Consider the following 26,413-nt stretch of genomic DNA (forward strand, 5'->3'; position numbering starts at 1 on the left):
ATTATCATATCCTGTGTAGAACTGCAGTGTGTCTAATTTGAACTATTTCTTGCAGAATGAATGAGGCTTACGCCTGTAATCCCAGCACTTTGGGAGGCCGAGTCAGGCAGATCACATGGTCAAGAGATTGAGACCATCCTGGCCAACATAGTGAAACCCCGTCTCTACTAAAAATACAAAAATTAGCTGGGAGTGGCGGCGCTACCTGTAGTCCTGGCTACTTGGGAAGCTGAGGCAGGAGAATCACTTGAAGCTGGGAGGCGGAGGTTGCAGTGAGCCAAGATCATGCCACTGCACTCTAGCCTGGTGACAGGGTGAGACTCTGTCTCAAAAAAAAAAAAAAAAAAAGTCTTTAACCAGCAAAAAATGCCTTTTGTTTTTTGACAGGGTCTCACTCTGTCACCCAGGTTGGAGTGCAGTGGTGTGATCAAAGCTCACTGCAGCCTCGAACTCCTAGGCTCAAGTGATCCTGCCGCCCCAGCCTCCAAGTACAGGGGGGTGACACTATGTCTGGCTCATTTTGTGTATTTTTTGTAGAGACAGGGATCTCATTATGTTGCCAAGGCTGATCTCAAACTCCTGGCCTCAGGCAATCCTCCCACTCTGGCTTTCCAAAGTTCCAGGATGATAGGTGTGAGCCACTGCACCTGGCCAAAAATGCTTTAAAATTACTATGATGCAAAAGGGTGAGAAATATGCTGGGGACGTGTCCATAAAGCTACTTGATAAAAAGGGCTTTATTTGGCACAAAGTTATCGGTAACACAGGGCTTTCATTTATCATTGTACATCAGGGACCTTTATAAGTTCATAGCAGTACAAGAAACACCTAAGCTAGAGGCATGACTTTGTCTTCTAATCCACCTCACCCTTGTTAGGGACTCTCCACCCCACCCGATCATCCTGACCCTGCCCGCTGTTCCCCTCCTCCAGTGCCTCCCTGGCCTTGTGTTCACTTGCCAGGGTAAGTGTTTTGAGGACAGGCCTGTCCGTGGTGAGTAAGGGATGTGTCCCCGGCATCATGCAGGTCCAGGAGCCGGCTGTGCACATCCCGGGACATGAGCCCCTGACTGCGTCCATGCTGGCTGCGGCACCCCTGCATGAGCAAAAGCAGATGATTGGTGAGTGGCTGGTTCTCCTACTCTGGAGCAAGAAGAGGAGAGCTGTGAGCTGGCTAGCCTGCTGGGAAACACCCTGAGTGGAGGTCCAAAGTGAGATCAAAGTCCAGCTTTGTCACTGACCCACCTACTGAGTGAACGTGGCCAAGCTGCCTCTATTCTTTTTTTTTTTTTTGAGATGGGAGTCTTGCTCTGTCACCAGGCTGGAGAGCAGTGGCAGGATCTTGGCTTACTGAAACCTCCGCCTCCCGGGTTCAAGCAATTCTCCTGCCTCAGCTTCCTAAGTAGTTGGGACTACAGGCATGTGCCACCACGTCCAGCTAATTTTTGTATTTTTAGTAGAGATGGGGTTTCACCATGTTGGCCAGGCTGGTCTCAAACTCATGATCTGCCCGCCTCGGCCTCCTAAAGCGCTGGGATTACAGGCTTGAGCCACCGTGTCCCGCGCTGCCTCTATTCTCTAGGCACCTATTCTCTTGTCTTAAAACCCTGGTCAGACTGGATGGTTCTGAGGTTTATTCCAGCTCTGCTGTCCTATGACTTTGGGGCTGGGAGACACTCCAGATGTGGGGAGATCAGGGCCCAGAACAGAGGGGTAGGGGTATGGTCTTGGATTTCTGCTGAGAAATGGCCCATAGGTGGGTGTTAAAAGTTCCTCACACCTCTCATGAACGGGAAGAAACTGTCATTCACCAGTTTCCTAGTGCCCACTGCAGGGAGGTGGGGAATCTGTATGTTTGGTAAATACATGATGTTCCTCATAGATCCTGGATTCCTTGTGCAATTCATCTCCATCCCTAGTGTCCATGGCTGACCCTGATAAAAATGCCACTAAGTAGACACAAGCTTGTTCCTGGTTGGCAGGTTCTTCAGTGCATGGCCACCAGCAGACCCTTCACTGCAGGCCCCCATTACCACTGCCCCACTGTTTCCTCAGCTTACTTATGATTTTGCCACATTACCCTTTCTCCTCACCCCAAATTTCTTTTTCCTTTTTTGTCTGGAGTATTGCTCTGTCACCCAGGCTGGAGTGCAGTGGCACAATCTTGGTTCGCTGCAACCTCCACCTCCTGGGTTCAAGTGATTCTCCCGCCTCAGCCTCCCGAATAGCTGGGATTACAGGCACCTGCCACCATGCCTGGCTAATTTTTGTATTTTTAGTAGAGATGGGGTTTCACCATGTTGTCCAGGCTGGTCTCAAACTCCTGACTTTAGGTGATCTGCCTGCCTCAACCTCCCAAAGTGCTGGGATTACAGGCATGACCTGCACCTGGCCTCACCTGGAAACATTTTAAATGAGCTTACTGGAAATAGAAGGCTTTGTTAGTAGTAGTCAGTAATAGTTTGTTAATAGTAGAAAGTAAACATCTTCACTTTCTTCACGGAAGACCCCTTCCACCCCCACTTAAGGCACCCCATCCTGGCTGGGCCCTGCACACATTGCTGAGATGGGCTGACCATCAATACCAAGCAGGCCCTGTCATTAGAAATACCTGATGTTAGAAGATCAGGTGTTAAATGTCACAGCCTAGGAGGAGCAGTTCTGGGAGAACCCAGATGTCCTCAATGCTCCACTCCATACCAGCCCTGGGATGCTGGGGTGTGAGCCAGGCAGATGCAAGAACCATTAGAGGGTGTTCCACACAGGGGAGCGTCTCTACCCCCTTATCCATGATGTCCACACCCAGCTGGCTGGCAAGATCACGGGCATGCTGCTGGAGATTGACAACTCGGAGCTGTTGCTCATGCTGGAGTCTCCAGAGTCCCTCCATGCCAAGGTAAGCAGGAGCCAGCCTGGGTAGCAGGGAGCCTGAGGGGCCAGGAGGAAAACTAAGGACAAGGGCTCTCCTAGTGGAGCTAGTGGACAGCTGTTTGGCCAGATAAAGTGTTCTTGCTGATACCTGAAGGCCTGCTGAATCTTAGAGTGGAGGGGGCCTTAGGTAAGGGTTTGCTACTTCAGCCCCTCCATGGACTAATTCTGTGTTGTTCCGTAGGAAGGGTTTTGGTACAAGGAAGTGTGTTCTGACTGAGTGTAAGGATTAGGATTTTTCCAGCTGTCCAGCAGTGTACCCGTGTCAAAGGTGACAGGGCCATGGAATCTTGCAAGTAGTGGTGGAGTTTCCACAGAAATACTGTGGATGGCAGAGGATCCTGTGTCCAGGATGCTGAGCCAGGGGGAGGTCAAGACTCTTCTGGGACCTGCTGGGACAGCTGCACTAAGCCCCTTCCACTCCTGTCCCACAGATAGACGAGGCAGTGGCCGTGCTGCAGGCACACCAGGCTGTGGAGCAGCCGAAGGCGTTCATGCATTGAAACCAGGTGGGTGGAATGATGACAGGAGCAGCTGAGCCTGGGAGAAGCTGTAAGGAACTAGGCAGGGACTGACTTTCACAAACACACAGAGAATCGTGCTGTGTCCCTGGCTTTCTCTGAAGTACCAGGGAGTCTGGAGGAAGTTGTGAAGATCAGAGATGGTTAACTGTGATCAAAATGGGGGGTGGAGATGACGGTGCAGGGTGAAGGAGGTGCCCTCTTGCCAGCTGCCCTGACTGGCTTCATGCAGCATAGGTTGGGCTTTCCTGGGACCCTGCCTGGCTCCATTCTGCCTTCCTGAAGGCCTGGCTGGGATGAAACCACCTTCTTTATTGAAGACCGGGTATCTGCCATACTTTAAAAACACGTATTTTTACCTTTTTATCCTCAGGAAAGGAAATCCTCACTTCCATGGCTGCCAGAAGGAGTGTTTCTGGCTCTCAGCCCTAAGGCCCTGCAAACTCTAACTTATTTACCAATTAGTCAGTATCTATACTTGGGCTCTGTATGTGAGTGAAGGTTGGTCATCTATCCAGCCTATTACCTTTTGCTTTGTGTATTAAAAGTGCTGCAAAATCTGCCTTGCCTCCCAGGAGGCCCTTTTGTGTCTGAAGGAGGTAGGGACAGAGCAAAGGGTAGGCATGACTGGGTGGGGGCTCTGGCTACAAGAAACAAAAACCCAGGCGGGCGCAGTGGCTCATGCCTATAATCTCAGCACTCTGGGAGGCTGAGGTGGGCAGATCACCTGAGGTTGGGAGTTCGAGACCAGGCTGACCAACGTGGAAAGACCCCATCTCTACTAAAAATACAAAAAATTATCCAGTCCATGCCTGTAATCCCAGCTACTTAGAAGGCTGAGGCAGGGGATTCGCTTGAACCTGGGACGCAGAGATTGCAGTGAGCTGAGATTGCGCCATCGCACTCTAGCCTGGGCAACATGAATGAAACTCCATCTCAAAAAGAAACAGAAACCCAAAGGAGTGCTGAAGTACACAGAGTGTATATACACAAGAGCAGGAAAAGTGCCAGGAGCTGATCCATCAATGGTACAGTGGATGACAACATCAGTATCACACAATACACCAGAGCTACAGGGGCCCCCATCTGATGTGCACCGAGTCCCTGGCTTGAGCACCCTGCAGGGCAAACACCCAGTTGCTTCTCGGCTCCAGGTTAGCTAAGGGGTTGTGTAACATGATTAAAGAACCCTGGTAGGAATGCTTTAGGGTATCTTACCAGGTTAGGATTGTCATCCCTACAGGTAATGGGGAAGTCTCTTGAAAAGCTTCTTTGGGACAGTTAGTGCTCACCTCCCATCAGGGATGTACAGTCCAGGTCTTCGCTCTCTTATACCTGAGCAGCCAAATGAAAGTGGCCACTATGACCCAAGTAGACTGGGTTCTGCTAAAAATTCACCAGCAACAAATTTGACTGAGTCCTCAAGGTGCTGCTTTGCCACTCTCAGCTCCTCATTCTTCCTGTTTCCCACTCCACAAACCTCCAACCTGTCTTCACCACACCCTGCCCACTTCTCTGGCTGCTTCTAATCTGCTGCCCGTGCAGATCCATCATCTTCTCCCCAGTGCTGACTGTTGGCATTTCCTTAGTCTCAGTCCTGGGCCCTCTCCTTTCCTCATGCCATGCTCTCCTGAGCTATCTAATTTTCAAACACATCTTCAATTTGCACCCAGTCTAGGATGACTCCCCGTTTTTTTCTTCAGTCAACTCTTGAGTACCTGAGTCACTTCTCTCACATTCCACAGCCTACCTGCCATCAGCTCCTAATTATCTCAGTAACATGTCTAAAATCAAGCTCATGATTTAACTAAGTTCTCCTTCCTTCTCATTCTGGTTTTTTTTTTTTTTTTAGATGGAGTCTCACTCTGTCACCCAGGCTGGAGTGCAGTGGTACAACCTCTGCTCATTGTAACCTCCGCCTCCTGGGTTCAAACAATTCTCCTGTCTCTTGCTGGGACTACAGGTGTATGCCACCACATCTGGCTAATTTTTGTATTTTTAGTAGAGATGAGGTTTTATTATATTGGTCACGCTGATCTCAAACTCCTGACCTCAGGTGATCCACCTGCCTCGGCCTTCCAAAGCGTTGGTGAGCCACCATGCCCAGCCTTATTCTGATTCTCTCTTCTAGTGTTCTATCTCCATAAATGGCCCCACCATTCTGTTACAACAGCCAGAATTGGAGGGTTTCCCCAGCCCTGCTGCCACACACTTTCTCTCCTCCCATCTTTCATAGAAAACCCATCAATATTACCTCCTACCAAATCCAAATCCACTCCCACTACCTAGTGGAATAAATCCACTAGCTCGAGCTAAGCTCAACCCCTGCTCTCACTGCCTTCCACTGGTTAACTGCACCTACCCTGGCCCTCCTGCAATCTGGCCTCCACCATGCAGTTTTAAGGCTTTTTTTTTCAAAATGCCTCTCTAATGTCTCATCCTTGCATAAATCCTGCAGTAGCTTCCCATCATTAGAGTAAGGACCACTTTCCACAGCCTAGGAGACCTTGCATGATCTGCTCCCAAGTAGGACTCTGCCCTGTCATTCCCACGTAACGATGTTTACCTTCTCTGGGAGTGGGGTAGAATTCCATCACAACCGTTAAGACACATTGATAGCTGTGTGTCCCTTCCTAGAAACTAATCTATGAGAAACAGAAGTTTTATTCTTCAAAGGCTCTCTGGAAAAGTCTGATAGTAAGTTTCAAAGATGAGTGATGGGGATGAACATGTTGTGTTCATCAGAAATTCTGAAGTATAAAACAAGTAGCCTCTTCGGGTTGTGCCAGCCCTACCCTGTGTCTTTACTAGCATATCAAGTTGCCTGCCTTCTAGAGCTCAGAACAATATAAATCAGTTGTGAGTGGATGTCATGAAACCTGACTCACATCAGTCCTGCCTGCTTATGAGGCAATTAAAGGGGTACAGTGCCCCACTTTGAAACTGTCCCTTGATGGTGCCCATGGGGTTTGTCTGACTGTAAACTCTGCTTCAGCCTGGATGTTTGTGATGGCTCAGATGACAGACTCATCCTTAAGAGAGCTCAGAGGTGCCATGCTGAGTGCTGCTTAGCACTATGTGATGGGAGCCAAGGGATGATCAAAAAACCCTGTCTGCTCTGCTCCATGGAATCCTGAAACTCCATTTCCATAGGTTGAAAACCAGCCCAGGAAAACAAGGCAGCACTTGATTCTGGCTAGGTCCTAAAGCACTCTCCAGCCTCACTGCATCCCATGTTTTGTGAACTTGATCGGCCCTTTTAGGTCCCCGTACTCACTGGCCGTGCTCCCAGTGAGGGCCTTACACATGCCATCTGTCCACGATGCTTTTCCCTCCCCTCTTCACTAGTTAACTTCCCCGTTTGGAACTCAATTCAAGCTTTACTTACTCAGGGACCACATTCCCTCCACTGCATCAAATTTCCCCTTTTGGGAAAGGAAATAACAAAACTACTTCACAACACTTAGGCAAGCTGCAATTTTACATGTGTGTGGTTGTCTGATTAACATCTTGCCTTCCCACTAGGCTGCCAGCCGTCTGAGAGCAGGGGCTATGTCTATTCACTGCTGTCTCCCTAGCACTATTTGCAGTGCCTGGCCCATCCAGACATGTCAATACATTTGTTCAACAAATGAATGAATGCCCAGTAAGCAATAGCTTTTATTATTACTACAAAGTTCCAGGTGCAAAGCTGAAAAGGCAGAAATGAAAGCACAGCAGACATTTATGTAGAAGAAAGCCTTTTAATGCAACAGCTTAAACACGCAGTTCAACAAAATCAGTCAGTTCAAATTAACTTCAACATATTACAAAGAACTAAGAGGCCTGGAGAAGGCCACTGTTGGAACAAAAAGCCAAGTCCCTGCCCAGAAAGCATGGACACTGACCAAGGAGGCCTCTCTCCCCATCTCACCTCTAAGAGGAGTGGCCACAATCACTGGGTTCTTAAAACAGCTTAGGTGCCTCTCTGCAGAAGGCAGTAGCACAGAGTCATGAACAGACATCCAGGGGTCAGGGCTCTGCCTTCCCACCAAAGGATGGCCTGAACAAAAGGCACTGGGGCTCAGACACAGGAGACTGTCTAAGGACAGGAGAGGGACAGCAGCTGCACACCTGGAGAGACTGCAGTCCTGGAGAACCAGCTCAACAGACTGCTTTGCGTCAGGGCCTTAGGTTTATCATCCTCCCCAAACCCCTCCCACCCTTGCCCAGAAGCTCAGGCTGTTCAGATTAACTGCAGTGAGGTGGGGTCTGGGGAAGCTACATGGGCCGCACTCAGTCTGGAGCACACTTGGGCAGGACAAAGCTAAATGCTTTGCCGATGAGGATCTGCTGTTGTGATCAGCTAGCTGAGCTGGGGGGAATAGGGACAGGGCTTCAGCTTCACACTTAGCTCTAGTGGGACTCTTCTGGCGAAACAATGATGTCTGTGTATGACTACACTGAGCTTAATTTGAACAAGCAAAGCCTCTTCTGGGGTGGGAGGCCATCAAGGGCTGGGGGGGGGCTTCAGAGCTCACTTGGGGCATGCTGGGTTTCAGGCGCGGGCACAGAGCAGGTGGCCCGCAGCTCCTCTGGTAAGGTCAGGCAGGGGTTTCCGGCTGCCTTGCTGGATTTTTAGTGTAGGCTCTGCTTCACTTCCTGCCGTAACTTCTGTGCAGGACCGTTCCTAGGCTCAATCTGTAGGAGGTTGCTGATGTCTGCAAAGCTGGATTTATAGTCCTAATAAAATCAAGGACAGGAGTGTGGGGAAGATTCCCCAACTGGGGTGGGAATAGCTGCTGAGGCAACAAAGTGTTTTCAAACCCCAGCTCACAGAGAGGCCTGCCCTGAGTGAACCCAGGCCCAGGATGAGACAGAAAAGCTGCAGATATTGCCTCAGCTTGGCTACACCCCATAAATGCCGCCACTGACATAAATCTCTGTAGATATGTTGAGACCTTTCAGCCAGGATTTTTTCTTACCTTGAGTGCCTTGTGGGCTTGAGCCCGTCTGTAGAATGCCTTCACATTCTTTCCATCCAGCTTGAGGGCTTCTGTGCAGTCCTTCACTGCTTCCTTGTACTGCTTCAGGACCAAATAGCAGAGTGCTCTAAAGGGGAGAGACCATTTCGGAGGTTTCAGTCACTTCTTATGGGCCACCCACATGCTGCGAAGTAGCTTGAGACGTGATCTACAAGTTGGTGAACACCTACTCTGTGCTGGTTACTTTATAGCTTCTTAAATCCTCACGGATGAAACATGCTGGCTCAGAAAGGTAAAAGTACCACCAGCAGTGAGGGGCAGACCCTAGATTCAAATAGGCAGGAAGTTTGTTTGTGGGACTCCAGATCCTGATGTCATTTAGTTCTGTCACACTGTACTGTACTCTCCTATACTGAGCTCTTTTAAGCAAAGCCTTTCCCTTGACAGATTAAAAAATTATCTACTTTAAGGACAAAAACTGAATACTGAACTCTAATGATGTAATGCTGACACAGGGGTGAAATATAAAGATGTGTGCAATTTACTTTGAAATGCATCAAAGACTACAGACCAACAGATGGCTAAATAGCAAATATAACAATAATAATTGTAGAATTTAGATGGCAGGTATATGGATGTTCACTGTAAAAAATCTTTCAAATTTCCTATATTTTGAACATTTTCATAAAATGTTGGAAAAAAGTCATGTACATCCATACAACAAAATATTCTGCATCTGTGTTTAAAAAAAGTGCATGTGTGTGTCTATCTTCCTCATTCAATTCCAGTCCTTCTCTCCAAAGACAGTCACTAAAAACAAAGCAGTCCAGTGTCTGGGAGCTCATTACATAAGTTAATCCATTCCACCTCACTGTTTTCAGTGGGTGCAGGGTATTCACGAAGTTGGATGTAGCATAATTTGTTTCAGCAATTTCTTATCGAGAGGTATTTTTCATTGTTTCTAGTTTGCAAATAAATGATGCCAGGATGAATATCCGCGTGCAAGGGACTGCTGTATCCAAAGATACGTGCATTCTGAAATCTGGCCAGGTGTGGTGGCTCATGCTTATAATCCCAGCACTTTGGAAGGCTAAGGTGGGAAGATCAGATGAGTCTGGGAGTTTAAGACCAGCCTGGGTAACATAGAGAGACCCTATCTCTTGCCCAAAAAAAAAAAAAAAAAAAAAAAAAGAAATTTGATTGTTACTGCCAAAATGCTTTGCAAAAAAAGCTGAATAGTTATTGACAGAGGCTATTTTCCTACAACTGTACCAACTTTGGGTCTTAAATTTTAATTTGTGCCAAGATGGAAGAAAGCAGTATCTTAGTTGCTTTAAATGTGAGTAAAGCAGAATATCCTTACGTAAGGGTTTTAATTGTATGAAATCAAACTTCTCTAACTTTAATGACTTCTGTAACATTTTCTTTTCCTTCACACAAGAATACCTTCCCCACTGTAAGACATTTAATCCATGTGTTCTTCTAGAACTGAATGGTTTCACTTTTTACATTTCAAACTGTGATCCACTTAGAATTTATTTTAAAATAAGAAGTAAGGTAGGACTCAGGTTTAACTCTAACCAGGGCAACCCATCACCTCTTATTAAATAATCTCTCTTTTCTCCATTCAAGGAAGAAAGCTTTAGAGGATTCCAGCCCAGATTCTCTCATGCTGTTGTTCTTTTTTTTCTAACAAACTTTGGAATCATAATCATGAATTAGAAAACTGCACTAGTTCTTTGTAATTGCATGGAATTTATAAATTAACTGAGAGAAAAACCTTCGTGTAGCAACTTAAAAGACAGGCACAAATTCTTCGGCACTCCTCCCACTGAGGGGTCTCTGCTCTCTCTCTGAATTTAGGCAGGCTCTATGACTGCTGTAACAGAGGACAGAGGAAGGGACATGATGTGACTTCCAAGGTTAGGTCATTAATAGGCCTTGCAGCTTCCACCTTGGTCTCTGGAAACACTTGCTCTTGGAGCCTTGAACTGACAGAGAAGAAGCCAACGACTCTGAAGCCACCACGCTCCCAGGAAGCTCACGCCAGCACACATGAAAAGGCTGCTAAGAAAGTGGAAAGAGATGCCAGCTTGCTCTAGCAGTTCCATCGCCCAGCCATTTTAAGTCAAGCAGCCCGACTGCCAGACATTCAAGGAAGAAATCTTTAGAGGATTCCAGCCCCAGCTACCATCTTGCTGACCCTGCACGAGAGACCCCAAATGAGAACTGCTCTTCCCTAATTCCTGACTCACAAATTACAAGCAAAATAAAATGGACCACCAAGTTTTAGGAAAGTAGCCCCCGTTTTAAACTTTGGACACAGAGGCATTCTTCTTTCTCAGCAGGGACAGAGTGAGACTCTGTCCCCCAGGCTGGAGTGCAATGGCATGGCATGATCATGGCTCACTGCAACCTCCACCTCCTGGGTTCAAGCGATTCATTCTCCCACTTCAGCCTCCTGAGTAGCTGGGATTACAGGTGCATGCCACCATGCACAGCTAACGTTTGCATTTTTTGGTAGAGATGGGGTTTCACCATGTTGGCCAGGCTGGTCTCAAACTCCTGACCTCAAGCAATCTGCCCACCTTAGCCTTCCAAAGTGCTGGGATTACAGGTGTGAGCTACCACGTCTGGCCTGAACATAAAGGAATTCTGAGGAAACTAACATTTCCTCCCCGTGGGCTCTGGCAATTCAAATAAATAGCGGAAGTAGAGGAACCATAGTGTAAGCATTATGCACTGTATAGTGATTTCAGAATAGAAATGTGGTGATTAATAGGGTCGTGTGAGACTTCTAAAAACTATATTTAAGATAATCAAAAAGTGTAACTTCAGGCAACAAAATAAACACCCTTGACTTCTGGTAAATGAGCTGATTTTGTATCCAGCCAGAAGGGTTTTAATTACAAAGGGTTGGGAAGTAACACAAGTTAGTGAAAGGGAAATAAGCTTTGGAGTCACAAGGATCTGGCATAAATCCCAGCTGTCATGTATTAGTTGTTTAACTTTCTACTCATTAATTCATCTTTCTGAGCCTGATTAGGTAACACAGAACAATGATCTAAACCGAAGAACTGTTGTGAGTACAAATGAGAGCTGTTTCAGGGCTGGCAAGTTGTAGGTGCTATGCACTCAGGTGTCACCTGCACAAAGGGAAGCAAAGTAAGCCAAAGCCTATGCACTGTGTCATTCAGATGGGCGTACATGAGGTGGAGCCTTAGACTAGGTCCAAGATGTTCCAGGACATGGTAAAATGTTAGCCACAATGGCTAAAAATTCAGTTCTGTCATCAGTCCTCCAGATTAAATTATAAATCCAATGCAATCACAACCAAAAGCTGTCCAACAAGACATTTTTTGGAATTTGCCAAAATAATCTGAAAGTTTAGCTAGAAGAACATGGAAAAATACTAGGAGTACTCTGATTAAGAAGAATGAAGAAAAACCAGCCCTGTATCATAAAGCAGCAGTAATTAAAAGAGCATGGCACAGACAACTGCATGAAGAACAGTATTTAAACAAGACAAAACATGGCTCCACATGTGGTAATAATCCAGAAAAATGAGTTCATGGAGGTGTCCAGCAGCATACAGTAAGCAAGGTGAAAGAGGGCCCAGAGACAGAGGAGTTAGAAGATGCCGTACAAACACGGAACGAACAGGCTGCAGGCTTCTTTTTCAAATTAGCCTGGCAGATTAAGGCCCCTCTGATCCAATCAGCCATAAAACCACACAGAGCCACAGATGCAAAATTCCAAAATATAAGCTTTAAAATTACAAGTTCTCTTTCCAACTCTTTGGGCAGCAAAACCTGACCTGAACTGACATGAAACCACTTCGTTTCTCTATTCTACCGCCTGTGAACATGGAATTTCCAAGTTTCACTGGCAGAAATACTAATAATTAGCTTCTGCAAGGTCCCCCAGACTCTGCTGGGATGTTACATAATTCAGACATTATTACTTCACTAAAATGGGAAACATGGGTTTTTTGTGTTTTTTCTGAGACAGAGTTTTGTTCCATCGCCCAGGCTGGAGTGCAGTGGCACAATCTCAGCTCACTGCAATCTCCAGCTCCTAGATTCTCCTGCCTTAGCCTCCTGAGTAGCTGGGATCACAGGCGTGTACCATGTGCCTGGCTAATTTTTGGTATTTTTAGTAGACATGGGTTTTGCTGTGTTGGCCAGGCTCGTCTCGAACACCTGACGTCAAGTGAGCCTCCTGCCTCAGCCTCCCAAAGTGTTGGGATTATAGGTGTTGAGCCACCGCATGGCTGGGAAACAAATTTTATCCCAAGAGTTTGGAATAAAACAATGTGTCTATATTAGAACCCAGATTTCTGAACTAGAGAGTGGTATGTGTATGCTGGTAGGGAAGGAGAAACAGATTTATAACATTTTATAATAAATGTTTTATACTGTTTGGTTTTGATATGGTCCCTTGCTGAATGTTTCAAGCTTCTAAGAGTAAAACTAATAGGAAGATCTTGTTGGAGCCAGATTCTAATTCTGGCACCAACATTTACTGGTTGGGTAAGTTTAAGGCAAAACTCTTCCTTCTCTGAGCCTCAATTTTCTCAACTTTAAAACAGAAAAAGCGCCTACAGCTCAGAGCATTGTTGCAATCAGTCAGTCCTACACAGTGAAGGGACTGCGCCTGGCTCCCAGGCTGTGTCAGTCAGTCGTCACTGATGGCAGCTCCTGGTGCAAGGCTTTCCACAGGCTCACAAGTCTAACACCCTCAGGCTAGACTGCAGCCATCTTTCTTGTTCTTTGGCCAGGCAATGGTTACTTCATACTCTGGCTTCTGGGCCAGTACTCACAGAAATGGTGCCAAAATTTCTAATAGGAGAGTCTTTGAGAAGGGTAGGGAGTAGCGTGGTGGGATGGAGAGATTAAGAGACATATTAGGGTTGTGTTTGCAGAGCAAGCACACTGCTTTTACTTACATTGTATGCTTATGAAAATTCTGGGGACACGGGCCAACAAAGCCCAGGCTACCATTTGGCATCCCTCAGTTTCCGCCCTTTGGAGAGAATGAATGCCACTAGCTGTATCTAGCTCACAGCGTGGATGCAAGTTTTGAGCCATAACACACTTGATTAAATGCTAGGGATGAAGAGCCCATCACAATCCAAGAGAAGACTATGGAACAAAACATCCAATGTCCTGAAATGCCCCAGGCCAGCAGCTGTGTAGGAGATACCTGTTGCTGTATGTGGCAGACTCCAGGTTACTATACAAGAGGCTTTCACTGTACTTCTCAATAGCTTTCTTATGGCTTCCCTTCTTTACAAGCTCATTGCCTTCTTCCTTCAGAACTCTGGCTCTCTCCACATCCCCAGCAGAAGGCACTAGATACAAATTCAGAAGAGGAGAAAAACCATGGAGCAGCACCCAACTGAGATCAGGGAAATCTCTTCAGCATCATCCCTTCCAAATCGTCTACAATCCTCTCCCCCAGAGATTTCCTACACTGTTGTAAATCATCCTTCCTGATTAATGACTTCCAATTAATAGCTTCTGGGAAATTAAACAGTTTTTCATTAAGAAGAGGTTGGGGATTCCTGATATAAAAACATTTTTACATGCACATAAAAATATATACATGATAAAAAGCAACCCAGGTTCTAGCCTTGGCACTGCCTCGTGGTAGCTGGAAGATCTTATGTGACCTACCTAACTTTTGGACCTCAATTTCCTCGACAATAAAATAAGGCAATACTTATTCAACAGATGGCTATTTTCAGGGCCAAATCTGAGACTACATAAGAAAGTACAGAACATACTATACACTTAAAGCAGGACAGTAAGTAAATAAATATTAATAAACATCTGCTAAAGAAAGTGTATAGCTTCTGGGCTATGAGAAAAGGGGAGAAGAGCCTGCTATTCCCCTCATCTCTGGTTTGGGCTGAGCCTATGAGTATCCTCCCTCATCTAACACGTGCAGCTCCGCTCCAGCCTTCAAGGAGAGAAAGCAGAGACAACAAGGTGAAATCCAAGCTGCTCAACTTGGTGTTCAGGCCCTTCACTGCTTGGCTCCAATTAATTATTCCAGCCTCAGCTCTGTATCACCTGCTTTTAAAATTTTTTTAAACTATCTTTATAAAATATTAAATATTTATGACCAGGATAAGATTATAGGTTTACACCCCAAATTCATCACCTGGTTTAAGAAAAAGAACTAGGATCTTTGAAGTCCTGGGGACCCACCCCAATTAAGTCTACTGCTGGAGGAAACACCCCCAATTCTGTGCTTCTTCCCCATCTTTTTTTAAACAGTTTAACTGTATAGTACCCACAGACCATTTGTTGTTTACTTTTTGAACTTCATACAGAAGAATAAATGAGTCTGTGTATTCTTTTGTGACTTGGTTTTTCTTTTTCCCCTTAACATTATATTCCTCAGATTCATCTGCGTTGATGCACAGGCCTGCAGCTCCTTCATTTTCACTGCTGCAAGACCATAGCTGGATTGTCCATTCTCCCATTTATGGAGATCTGCGTTATCTCTGGTGGTTTTTTTCTATTACAGTCTTCTATGAACGTTCCTGTGTACATCTCCCTGTGCACACACACTCAGCTTTCTCTAAAGGTAGGGCTTCAGCTTCACTGGCACCCTGCAACACACCACTCTCTGCAGTCATACTTATTCCCACCATTCCCCACCATGCACTTTCATTCTCCAACTCTCTCCACTGTCTCTGCCAAGGATTCTCCTTTCTTCCCACCTGATGACCTCCTTCTTCAAGGTCCGGCTCAAGGCTCCACCTCCACTGCCACCCCTCCTGAGTCTTTCCCCAACTCCCTCATGCACTTAAGTCAGTGTCTATCCTGAACTTCTCAAACACTAAGACTCTAAAGCACATGTCCCTCTTCCTTGTGTTTTAAGACCGTGCTGATGTCTCAGTCCCTCATTTGATGGAGAGGTCCCTGAGGGCCAAGACTTCCTGTCCTCTGTGTCACCCTGCTTAGCATACACACGGCTTGGAACACATGGCTCAGTGACCCCAAAAGAATGAAATCAATGGTAGGTGCACTGATGCCATCAGGTTCATTAGCACCTGACATTTTCATCCTAGAGAAGAGTGGGGAACACTTACCAGGCTCCTACAAACCAGAATGAACGTTACCCATGACCAGATAGGCATTCTCCTATAGAAGGTGAGTAACTTTTGTCCTCCCCTAACACCTAAAGGTCACTTACAATAGGCAGGCCTCCATCTCTGATCCCTTCTGCACCTGCCTCAATCCCTAGCTTGCTGGGCTGGGACCCTTCTCCTGGAACATTAAAAGAGCTTCCTAGTGCCTGACAAATGGCTTCTTCATTTCACATAAGTTGAAGTGAGGAGTCTCCTGTTTTTGGCTGCCTAGCTTGGATCTCCCTTCTTTTCTTCATGCTTCCCCAGGGATTCCCACAGTGCATACGCTCCTGGGAAGCATCACCCTCTAGCTCTGGAGGTGGGGCAGTTGCCTCAGGGCTGACCTAATCACAAAATCTCATCTCCTGGTTATGGTGTGTACTTCAAAGAATGGCCTGTCACCAAGAAAACCAGAATAGATTGAAAAATTGATTGAGAAAATATATGAGCTACAGCATTTTAGGGCAAAAAAAAAACCAAAAAAACCCTATCTTTTCCCAGTGAGCTACCAGAGAAAGACTTTCTTTCTCTGGGTCATGAGGCATGGGTTATGGATGTGAGGCCAGGAACTGCTATAGCTATTTTGCTACTAGGAGGGAAGCTTGCCAAAGACAAAGCTGACACACAACAGAGAAGAAGCTGAGGTAAGTGCAGAAAAATGAAGTTAGTCTGTGAATACAGTAAGCTGTTAGAGCAAACCTTGCCTGACCTCTCTCTGGATTTTTCAGTTTTATGAGCCAATAAATTCCCTATACTATTTTTACTCTGTTGAGCTTTCTGTTTTTGCAACCAAAAACATCCTAAGTAATATATCCCAAGTGCTATCGGAGGAAAGAAAAGGGAACTCACACTGCATGCCTATGTGCCAGGCTGAGAGTTTTGTGTGTCTTATGTCATTCAGTCCTCATAGTTTTGAGGAAGACTTAATCATCACCCTCACTATACAACTGAGAAAACAATCTCTAAGAGGCGAAGACTTCTATTTTGTTGCTAAGATTATTTTTATAACTTAACTAAACAATGCCGGTTTTTACAGGACTACTCTAAAGAAAACGGATACCAGGAGATTGCAAGACTCTGGGCAGAGTCACAGCTCACCTCTGTTCTTTGTAGTTGTGGTTTCTTTGGATTTGCTTTTAGCCATCTCTTTGTGGTTCTCTGAAGGCAAGGAATTCCATCTCTTCTGAGCTGAAACAGGCACCAAGGGAATAGAGGGCAGCTTCAGGCGCCACTCAGGCCCAAGCGAGTCCATGAGAGCTCTGGTCATTCTGGAAGGGAAGGCAGGATTGCAGGGAGGTTTCCAGCTGGGTCAAGATATTTCTCCTTTCACACACCCGAGGGAGGTAGGCCTTTTCAGAAGAGCCAGAGCTGTCACCCTTCCCCTCATGTGAACCACCTCTTTAGCTCCTCCAATATGCTGCAATATAGTAAGAGGAGGCTGCCACCGTAAACGCCATCTCAGATCAGTCACCATGACACTCCTTGAGCTTGGTTATACTCTGTTACCTTTAAAGTGGTGATCTGTTGCTTGTTAAGGATACTTAAACCATGATCCAAAAAGACTACTTTCTCCAAGAAAGAATCATACGTTTTGTTTCATATTTTATCAATGAATTGAGTACACAATTGTGCAAGCGCCTGACATTTGTTTAATGCTCAGGCTTTTAAAAAAATGCAAATCTTATGTCATTCTCGAATCCTACAACTCCTTAGGGGTTCCCAGTTCCCTAGGCTACTGTGGCCTGTGAGATCTGGTCCTCACCCTTTCTTGTCCCACTTCACTGTGAGCCATATTCCCTTCTGATCCTTCTATTCAAGACTTTGCACGTGCTTTTTCCTCTACCAGAACAATTGCTTCTATTTTGGAAAAAAGACTGCCACTTTCCAGGCCCTTCCAGCTAACTCCAACTTATTCTTTAGATCTCGGCTTAAAACACTACCCAGGGACCAAGTTCTTTTTGTCAACTGATCTCCAGCACCTGGTATATCACCTGGCAACCACCAAGGCCCAATCCGGTATGTGTTGAATGAGTGAATAAAGCTAACCATACACTTCTGCGTATGGTTACAAGAATGAAAACCACATAGACTGATATCACTACAAATTCCAAGAGGTCTCTGACTAGGCTGTTTTCCTGGTGGCCAAGCTATTTCGAACCTCTACTCTCCTCAAATCTGTTCCCTGGCCCTTCCCCTTTTTTAGAGCAAACTTCCTCATACCCCAAGTACAAACCTACCTGTCTGGGTGCCCAATCATTCCTATTTCTCTCCTGTCACAACGAAAGAGACAATGGGACCAATCCTCCTACTTATGCTCTGGATACCATCTCCTCTTGTCTCTTTCAGGGACCACACCCAGGCAGCACCTCCCTCGCCCACATCTTCATCCCTTCTCTCTACTAACTCCAACCATCAGCATTTAAGTCCCTTTAACTCTTTCTTCATTTAATAAAACCACATCAGACACCCGTTGCCATCCCAGCTACACTCCCTGGTCTCCCTTCAAGCCTGACTTTTTGAACACATTGCCCTCTGGCTCCTGATTCCACTGACCAGCTTCTATCAGAGCCACCAGTGGCTTCACTGTTAAACCTTCAGTTAATGTAAGCTCCTTGGAACACCTGACACTAATGATGTCTCCATCATTCTTGAAATACTCCTTCCCTTGGGACATAAATGCCCTGTTTCCTTCCACCTCTCCAGCTGCTGTTCCTCTGTAAGTCGCTCAAATGCTGGAGTTTTGCAAAGCTCCATCCTCTTCCTTCTACACACTTGCTGTGATGTTCTTTTTCTCTCTCATAGCCCTAATCCACCTCTATGCCAATGACCCTCAAATCCGTATTTATCTGGCCTGTATTTTACTCCTTTACTCCATGTAAATACTCAACTGTCTTACTTACATCTCTAATCTCATGTCCCATAGTCACCTCCAGGTGAACATGTCAACAATCTGGGTGTCTTCTATTCTTCCCTTCTTGCTACCCCACAATCACTAAAATTTGTTGATATACTTCCTACATGTCCCCTGAATTGGTCCCACTGTTTTCTCTCCACCCTCTCCCCTGGATTGCTGCATGGCACCTTCCTATTCTGTTGCCTTTCATATCATCCCTCAACATGGCAGCAAAGAGCTTTTCTCTAAAATACAAATCTGCTCATGTTGCTCCACTGCTCAAGACCTTTTCATAAAGCCTCACTTGCTCATGATTAAGTCCAAGCCGCTGAACACTGGGTCTTGTGTGACTTGGCCTCACCAATCTGTCCCAAGCTGAGCCCCTGCCTGCAGCACCACGTGAAACAATCTTCTTACAATTCCTGTGATCTGTCACACTTGCTCACCCTTGCACACGCTGCTTTGTCTTCTGGCTGGCCCCCTACCCCGTATCTCTCAGTCTTAGCTCACCTCCTCTGAAAAGCTCTCTCTGGCCTCCCTCTCTCCCTCTCAGCTGGCTAGGTGGTTCCTTTCTGGCCTCAGAGCCCCTTTGCTGCCTCCTACCATGGCACTTATCATGTTGTACCGTGCTTTCCTATTACTGACTGGTGTCCTCCCTGAGACCAGGACCTCTATGAGGGCAGGAAGAGGTATGTCTCAGTCATCAACCCAGGTCCTAGAGCAAAGTCTGTCACATAATTGGTAGATTTTGTGGAATTCAGCTCAACTAAAAAGGAGGCGCCTGATGATAGAGCAAAACTTTATCTCAAAAAAAAAAAAAAAAAAAGGAGGCAAAGAGAAAACAAAGGATGCTGACAGACAAGCCAAACCAGAAATAAATGAAGCACTAAATACACAGCATCAAGTCCTGTTAAGGGTTTGCTATTAGTGTAGTGTTTGGCTTTCTAGCAGGACACGCAGAGGGGAAACATGATCAGTTATACAAATGACAATATCCATGATAAAAGCCAGTAACTGCTCAGAGACCGGAAAGGAAGTGCACCTGGGGAACCTCTTGGAGGGGTCACAGCACTACATACTGAACCACATCCACAAACCATATCCCTTTAGGCTTGTCATAGCTGCTTGGGCTTGTGTCTTATTCTTCCAATTAGCTCTCTGAAGATAGGTGAGGTCTGTGTTTCTTTCTCATTTTGGCATCCCCCACTGAACCTGGCACAATACCTTAAACAGTGCATGATAAATATTACTCTGTACATAAATGCTCTAAGGCACAGGTAGGCAAAAATCAATCAATCTTAGTAATTCTTACTCCCTGAAAACCTGCTAAATACAAAAGCAGATTTTCCTTTCACACCTTCCCCTAAATGCCCATTGGGAGTTTTCTAAGTGTAGCTGAAGGGATCCCCTCAGAAGACAGACAAGGCAACAGCCCATAGCCAGTCAAGAAGGATAGGGAGTTGCCATGGAGACTGTCTGCTATGAATGGAGCTCACCTGTTGATGCCTTCTAGGGCTGACGTCACACTATCATCAATCTGCAGCACAGTCTTATAGTCAACATAGGCCATAGGGTACTTCTCCAGAGCCTCATAAGCAGATGCTCGCCGCAGCAGAGGCTTAATGCTGAAGGGAATCAAGACCAGTGCTCTAGAATAGAAGGCAAAAATGTCAACTGGCTGCTGAGCCACCAGGGTTTCCCTAGATTCTTCCAGGAAGGGTTATTTGGAGCACTCGGCGTACAGGAGGTAATTTTTGGCTGAGAGACACAACTAAAAATGCCAAACCTCAGAACAGGAATTTTTCAACTTAGATTGAGGTGAGGAGGGGAAAGAGGGCAGAGGAACATCAATTTTGCTAACTGTGTGTGCACGTGCATCACTTTTCATAGTTTCAATTCTCCCAGAATCAAGAACAAGTGCCTCATGGCTTTCATGCTACTATGTGTTTCTAAGTTGTGTTCTAGTGGGAATAACAAACGAGCTTTGGAGTCGGGTGGGTGGTGTCTTAATTCCACCTCTGCCGCCAACTATGTTACCCAGGTAAATCGCTTTACTGCCCAACCCTCAGTAACTAAGTTCTGGCCTGGGATACACAGTAAACGTATCCCACAGATTGGTCCTGAACACTCAAAGAGGGAAATCTAGCACAGGGCCTGGTACAAATTAATTCAGCACAGGCTCCGTGAGGACGCTCACATCCCTCCTCCTCTCCTGGCTATCATCAGGGCATGAATCTAAAGCAATGTCACAGGACATCAGAGCTGAGAACACATCTCATGTAAATGTTTGAGTTTAATGATGATAAAAGAATATTAGACTGGCTTGAAGAAGAGGTATGAAAAATTGTTCAGTGTCCTCTAAACTGGTCATTCATGAATACCATTTTTTTTTTTATGGTGAAAAGATATACATATATTTAGAATTAGCCAGCTGGACTGTTTAGATGATCCCAATTTTGTTTGCAACATCCAAAGCATCGTAATCAGGAGCCAGTCGAACATATGCCTTCTTCTCTCCATCAGGCCGAATCAGGGTGTTGACCTTGGCCACATCAATGTCATAGAGCTTCTTCACAGCCTGTTTGATCTGGTGCTTGTTGGCTTTAACATCCACAATGAACACAAGTGTGTTGTTGTCTTCTATCTTCTTCATGGCAGACTCAGTGGTCAGTGGAAACTTGATGATCGCATAGTGGTCAAGTTTGTTTCTCCTGGGGGCGCTCTTCCGAGGATATTTGGGCTGCCTCCGGAGTCGCAGTGTCTTGGGTCGCCAGAAGGTGGGTGACGTGCGGATCTTCTTTTTTTTGTGGCTGTGGACACCTTTCAACACTGCCTTCTTGGCCTTTAAAGCCTTCGCTTTGGCTTCGGCTTTAGGAGGGGCAGGAGCTTCCTTCTTCGCTTTCGGTGCCATCTTGTGAAAAGGGTCCATGAATACCATTTTTTTCCTTTCTCCTTGCTTCTTCTGAGATCATCTATTAACCTCTATTCCTCCTTTGTTCCTTTGCTCCCTTCCCCTCACATACTCCCATCCCCGGAAAACACCTGGGAAACCCAGTTACTGGTCTGCAACTCTACCTCATCCCCAGGTTTCAAATCTCACAAAGACTTGAAGGCCTACTTCTAACTGCCCATCCCACTCCTTTTTCAGCAGCAGAGCCAAGACTCCCAGACACAAGTCAGGGGCCAAGTCTCTACACAAGTAGAGACCCCCCATTCTCAGTGACCTGGTAAAACTCAGTGACACTTTCTTAATATCTGTTCCAGATGTAAAGAATGGAATCCTTCCAAAGAAGAAACAAGCCAGATTAACCCAGCCTCCTCTTCTGAGACCCTCAGGTATCCCAAAGTTACCCTCGGCCACTTACGAAGTGCAATCTTTGATGCAGTCTCTGCAGTTTCCATCCTTCAAGTGACATGCTGCTCGGTTGGAGTAGAGAACACTTTCTTCTTCTGGGTTTGAAGAACCTGCCCAGGTAGAGTAGAAAGATTATCAATTGGGAAATGGATGCCTCAGGGCACTGGGATACATTTCATACTCAGAGTTCTTTGGGCTTTGTGTTAAGGCAGAAGAGATAACTACAACCTGATCAGGCTTGTTGGTCTGCTGGGCTGGTATGTTTGTCATTCTTATATGACAGCAAGGACACTGAGCTTTCTGCCATTCACAGTGAACCAAGTATCTCCTCATTCACTCATTTCAGCACTGAACTTGGTAACAGACAAAAGACATACATGGAATAGCTAGCTCCTGCCTCAAAGATCCATGCTGTACTACTTGAGTTTGGGTAAGTGGATGGATGGGTGTGTATTTTATTATCAAAAGCATTTAAATCCAATAAAGAAGAAAAGAAAGAAAAAGAACAAGATGATAAATGCCATGATAAACAGATTTACCAAAAGTTGCAGGGTCACTAAGACCCATGAAATACATGAGATTAGTTTTACTTGGTCAAGCCAGAGAGAACTTTGTCAGGGAAATGATAATTGAGCTGGGTGTGATAGGAGTACAGAGAACTTAACCAGGAAAAAGCCTTAAGCTACCCCATGGGAGAGTTATTAGACATTTTTCTAAAGGCAGTCCTTACCCTCAAGGAATTGCAGAGGCTCAAGTCCTTCACTGTGGCCAAAGTAATCTTTATTTATTTATTTGAGACAGAGTCCTGCTCTGTCGGTCGCCCAGGTTGAAATGCAGTGAAGGGATCTCCACTCATTACAACTCTGCCTCCTAAGTTCAAGCAATGCTCCTGCCTCAGCCTCCTGAGTAGCTGGGATTTACAGGCACCTATCACCACACCTGGGTAGACTAATTTTTGTATTTTTATTAGACAGGGTTTCACCATGTTGACCAAGCTGGTCTTAAACTCTTGTTGTTCTCAGGCAATCTGCCTGCCTCAGCCTCCCAAAGCAGTGGGACTACAGGCATGAGCCACCATGCCCAACCAACAATGATCTTTATTTTTAAAGATAATTTTCAACCACTTCATACCCACTAGGGTGGGCCATAATTGTTAAAAGAATTGAAAACAGGCTCTCTTTGAAAATTTTGAAACATACAGAAAACAATTATCTCAGATTTAACATGTTACATTATCACTATATTTAGCACGTTATATTAGTTCCCAACTTTTTTAATTTTTAGTTTTTAGAGACAGGGTCTCACTCTGTTGCCCAGGCTGGAGTTTTGTGGGCTGATCATAGCTCACTGCAGCCTCAAACTCTTGGGCTCAAGTGATCTTCCTGGCTCAGCCTCCCAAGCAGATAGGACTACAGGTGTGTAGCACCATGCCCCACTAATTTTTAATTTTTTTGTAGAGACAGAGTTCCACTGTGTTGCCTAGGTTGGTCTTGAATGCCTAGCCTCGAGTGATCCTCCTGCTTTGGCCTCCCAAAGAGCTGGAATTATAGGCATAAGCCATGGCATCTGGCCCTTTAAAAAATTTTTGATATGGCTAAAACTGCAGCCATCCCCATCCTTATCCCTGTGCTCCCTCCCCAGACCCCCAGAGGCCAGTACAATCCTGAAGTGGGTATGTAACATTTTTCAAGCATGTTCATCTACGTTTACATATATAAACATAGACTGACACATTTATATACACGTGTGTGTGTGTGTAACAGGTCAGATACCATTTTATGTCTATTAAAGCTTTTCCTAAGAGGTATCATATTGCCTATCCTTCTGCAACTTACTTTTTTCACTAAGTATCCTGTTGCCATGTTGATATTTGATATCTTTCATTCAATTCTAACAAGAACAAGTGTTTTCCTTTTCCCATCTTGTTTTGCCAGACCCAGAGACAGAAAGTACAGAGACTAGTAAAATACATCCTTGCCCTTAAGAAGCTAAGTATAAGTACCCAAAACCTGTAATCCATCTTGAGTCACCAGTGTTGGAATTCACTTGGGGTGGCTGGCAAAATAGTACAGAAATATTAGGGAAAGTTATAGATTATAGTCTCAAACCTTTTGGAACACCAAAAGGTTTTAATGGGGGCAGGCTGAAGACAGCCAGTCCATTATTAGGGAAGAGATAAGGATGATAAAAGGCTTTCCCAGTTTAAGTCTGTTTACCCCACATCCCTTTGTCTCTACTGTGTTTACTCACGTAAACTTTGTGCTGGATGGCCCTCTCAGGGGCAGATTAAAGGGGAATTATCCGTTTAATAGTGTTTACTCTGGGCCTGGAACCTAAAGCTTTTATCATTCATAAAACCACTCTTTTAACCATGTTAATTATCCACAAGTGTGTTGACTTAGAACCTCAGTTATGAAATCTTTACAGAATAAAGAGGTGGATGTACAGGGCGTCTTGGTTGATTGGCTGCATTTTACCCTTTAAAGGCAGCCTACGACCATCCCTAGCTAACTTGAATCACTGAAATAGTGTGAGAGTGCATTTATTCATCCGTCACTGAGTCAGGGTTCACAGGACAGACCTCTGCAGGTGGTGATAAACATCTCAACCAGAGCATGATTGCTCAGAAACAGCAGTGGTGTGGTGGAAAGGGCATGAGATCCTGCAATCCTGACAAGTCACTCAATCCCTCTGATCACATGTGCCCACCTACCATGAGGATATTACTTCACAGACTTGCTGGAAGGGTTCATTGTGTTAGGCTGTTCCCTGAGCTCCCTTCATGATCAAGAAGACTGATGAGAGAAATCAAGAGACTTGCCCAAAATTACCTAGAAAAATCTGTAGCAGTAGCAGAACCAAACTCTGGTCCTTGATAAATCTAGATACCAGGCTAGCTTTTCTATGGACCCAGAATTAACCAATACAAACGTGCAAGATTTTCCAGATAAGCTAGGGTGAGGTGAAAGAAAATGGCAGCAACATCAATACCTCAGCTTCCTCAGCAACTTCGTCAAGTAAGACTGACATGAGGAAGTGGGCCTAAAGGGGAGTTTTCCAGAAAAAAAGAAGCTGGCAAAAGAGTGGCTTGAAACTGCAAAAAGTGCAGACAAAAAAAGAGTGAAATTTGGAGAGGATCTGAGAAGTCTAGCAAAATGATTGAAAAATTGGACTTAGCATCAAAATCAAACAGATCCATATTCAAATCGTGGCTCTGCCATGTCTTCATCGTGTAACCCCGAGGGAGGCAACTTAACTCTCTTGGACTCCTCCTTTCTAAGCGTATTATCCACAAGGCCATAATAAAGATCAAAGGAGATCATGTCTAAAATGTCTAGCACATGGTAAAGCACTCAACAGATGCTAGCCAAGAAAAGGGAAAAAAGGAAGGTGGCAAAGGGATATAGGTATTAACGGTGACTCACAGAGAACAGGATCCAAGGCTCCTTTCAAACGTCAAGGCTTTAACCAATGGGGGTTTCTGAGTAAGTCACTCTAGAGAAGGGGCTTTGGGCAAAGGTTGCGGTATGCTGAAGCAAGCTGGACGCCTGGAGAAGTGGTAAGAATATGTATCAAACTCTCCAGTAGCTTCCTATCAGGGCATAGAATCCAAACTCAACAGGGTTTAAAACACCTGCACAATCAGGGTCTGCCTACCTACCCGACCTCATGTCTTCCTCTTCCCTCCCTTGGCTCACTATGCTTTGACCCCCGAAACACACCATATTTATACCTTCTGGGGGGGCTCTTCTCATTGCAGTTCGCTTCGGGTCCCAAAACATTGTGCACTTGGCTTCTCATCATTTAGACATTCTTCAGAGATGCTGCCCTTGATCTCCCACTCCAGTCAACTCTATCACATCACCCTGTCTGTCTGCTTCCTAATCCTGATTATCCCCAAGGTCGCTTACTCGCTGAAGACCCACGCCCTCCCCACCGCCCCCACAAGAATGTGCTGTCCTTGAGAGAAGGGACTTTCTGTGTCTTGTTACACAGGCGGTCTCTTAACAGCTACTCAACAACTACTACTTGAAAATGAATCGCTGCGGGGGAGGAGGGTTTAGCTCTAGCCTCAGGGCTCAGAACGAGGCCTAAATAACTTAGGATGGGGGCCAACAGGGCGGTTAACAAGCAGGTGGAAAGAAAGGGCCGAGGAAGTTTCTGGTAGGATGCCGGAGTCGGAAGGGGCTGGAAGGATGGGAGGGAGGGCCGGGCAGGACTGCCGGCTACCGGCGGAGGGAGGCCCGGGCGGTGGTTGCGGGGGTCGGAGGAGCAGGCCAGAGGTGAGACGGGGGTCGGGGTCGTACCTTGCGCCTGCAACACCCGCAGCGCGCGGCCGTAGAGCGCGGAGGCCTCGGCGTACTGGCCGTTGCGGAATCTCTCGTTGCCGGCGGCGCGGAGCTCCTCCACAGAGTCTGGGAATTTGGGGGCCATCCCGCGGCCAGACCAGCGAGTGGGGGGGTTCCTTCCTTCCTCCCTCGTGTGGTGCCGCACAGCGTCCCGGCGGAAGCCGGCGCCGAGTCTCTCCGCCCCACAGAGAACCCGGAGCGTCGGGGGCGGGGCGGAGTTGGGGGCCTGCGCTACCTGGGGAGCGCCCCGCCCTCTGCGC

At 46.0% G+C, this 26,413-nt stretch overlaps 2 protein-coding genes and 1 pseudogene across 4 annotated transcripts in view; 1 reads left to right on the forward strand and 2 right to left on the reverse strand.

Annotated features, from left to right (window-relative positions):
* The window catches only part of PABPC1L (poly(A) binding protein cytoplasmic 1 like), a 30,202-nt gene extending 26,635 nt beyond the window's left edge, over window positions 1-3,567 (forward strand). Inside the window, exons 12-14 of the mRNA XM_035298692.2 lie at window positions 1,027-1,120; window positions 2,765-2,895; window positions 3,362-3,567. Of these exons, the coding sequence (XP_035154583.1) occupies window positions 1,027-1,120; window positions 2,765-2,895; window positions 3,362-3,430 (294 nt within the window). The 3' untranslated portion in view covers window positions 3,431-3,567. The remainder of the gene's footprint in view (window positions 1-1,026; window positions 1,121-2,764; window positions 2,896-3,361) is intronic.
* A 3,604-nt stretch (window positions 3,568-7,171) lies between these two features.
* On the reverse strand, window positions 7,172-26,316 carry TOMM34 (translocase of outer mitochondrial membrane 34). 2 transcript variants are annotated; one of them, XM_002747583.6, is made up of 7 exons: window positions 26,112-26,316; window positions 21,815-21,914; window positions 19,946-20,098; window positions 16,655-16,824; window positions 13,618-13,765; window positions 8,413-8,539; window positions 7,172-8,170 (listed from the first exon to the last, which is right to left on the reverse strand). In XM_002747583.6, the coding sequence occupies exons 1-7, from the start codon at window positions 26,236-26,238 to the stop codon at window positions 8,066-8,068; spliced, it is 930 nt and encodes a 309-aa protein (XP_002747629.3). In that variant the 5' UTR covers window positions 26,239-26,316; the 3' UTR covers window positions 7,172-8,065. The 2 variants fall into 2 exon arrangements, with proteins under 2 accessions (XP_002747629.3, XP_054111378.1); XM_054255403.2 differs by lacking the exon at window positions 26,112-26,316 and adding an exon at window positions 25,538-25,680.
* On the reverse strand, window positions 20,819-21,393 carry LOC108591684 (large ribosomal subunit protein uL23 pseudogene; annotated as a pseudogene). The gene has a single exon (XR_013535210.1). The product of XR_013535210.1 is annotated as a large ribosomal subunit protein uL23 pseudogene (transcript).
* Window positions 26,317-26,413: the final 97 nt, after the last annotated feature.

This window comes from Callithrix jacchus, chromosome 5 (genome assembly GCF_049354715.1).
Source record: "Callithrix jacchus isolate 240 chromosome 5, calJac240_pri, whole genome shotgun sequence".
Taxonomy (NCBI): domain Eukaryota; kingdom Metazoa; phylum Chordata; class Mammalia; order Primates; family Cebidae; genus Callithrix; species Callithrix jacchus.

Bases quoted from the DNA above. Each gene is read 5' to 3' on its own strand.
- TOMM34 (XM_002747583.6), bottom strand. From the start codon at position 26,238: ATGGCCCCCAAATTCCCAGACTCTGTGGAGGAGCTCCGCGCCGCCGGC. The intron at 21,915-26,111 runs GTACGACCCCGA...CTACCTGGGCAG, and splicing joins GCGGGTGTTGCAGGCGCAAG to GTTCTTCAAACCCAGAAGAA. The intron at 20,099-21,814 runs GTAAGTGGCCGA...CTTCTATTCTAG, and splicing joins TGCATCAAAGATTGCACTTC to AGCACTGGTCTTGATTCCCT.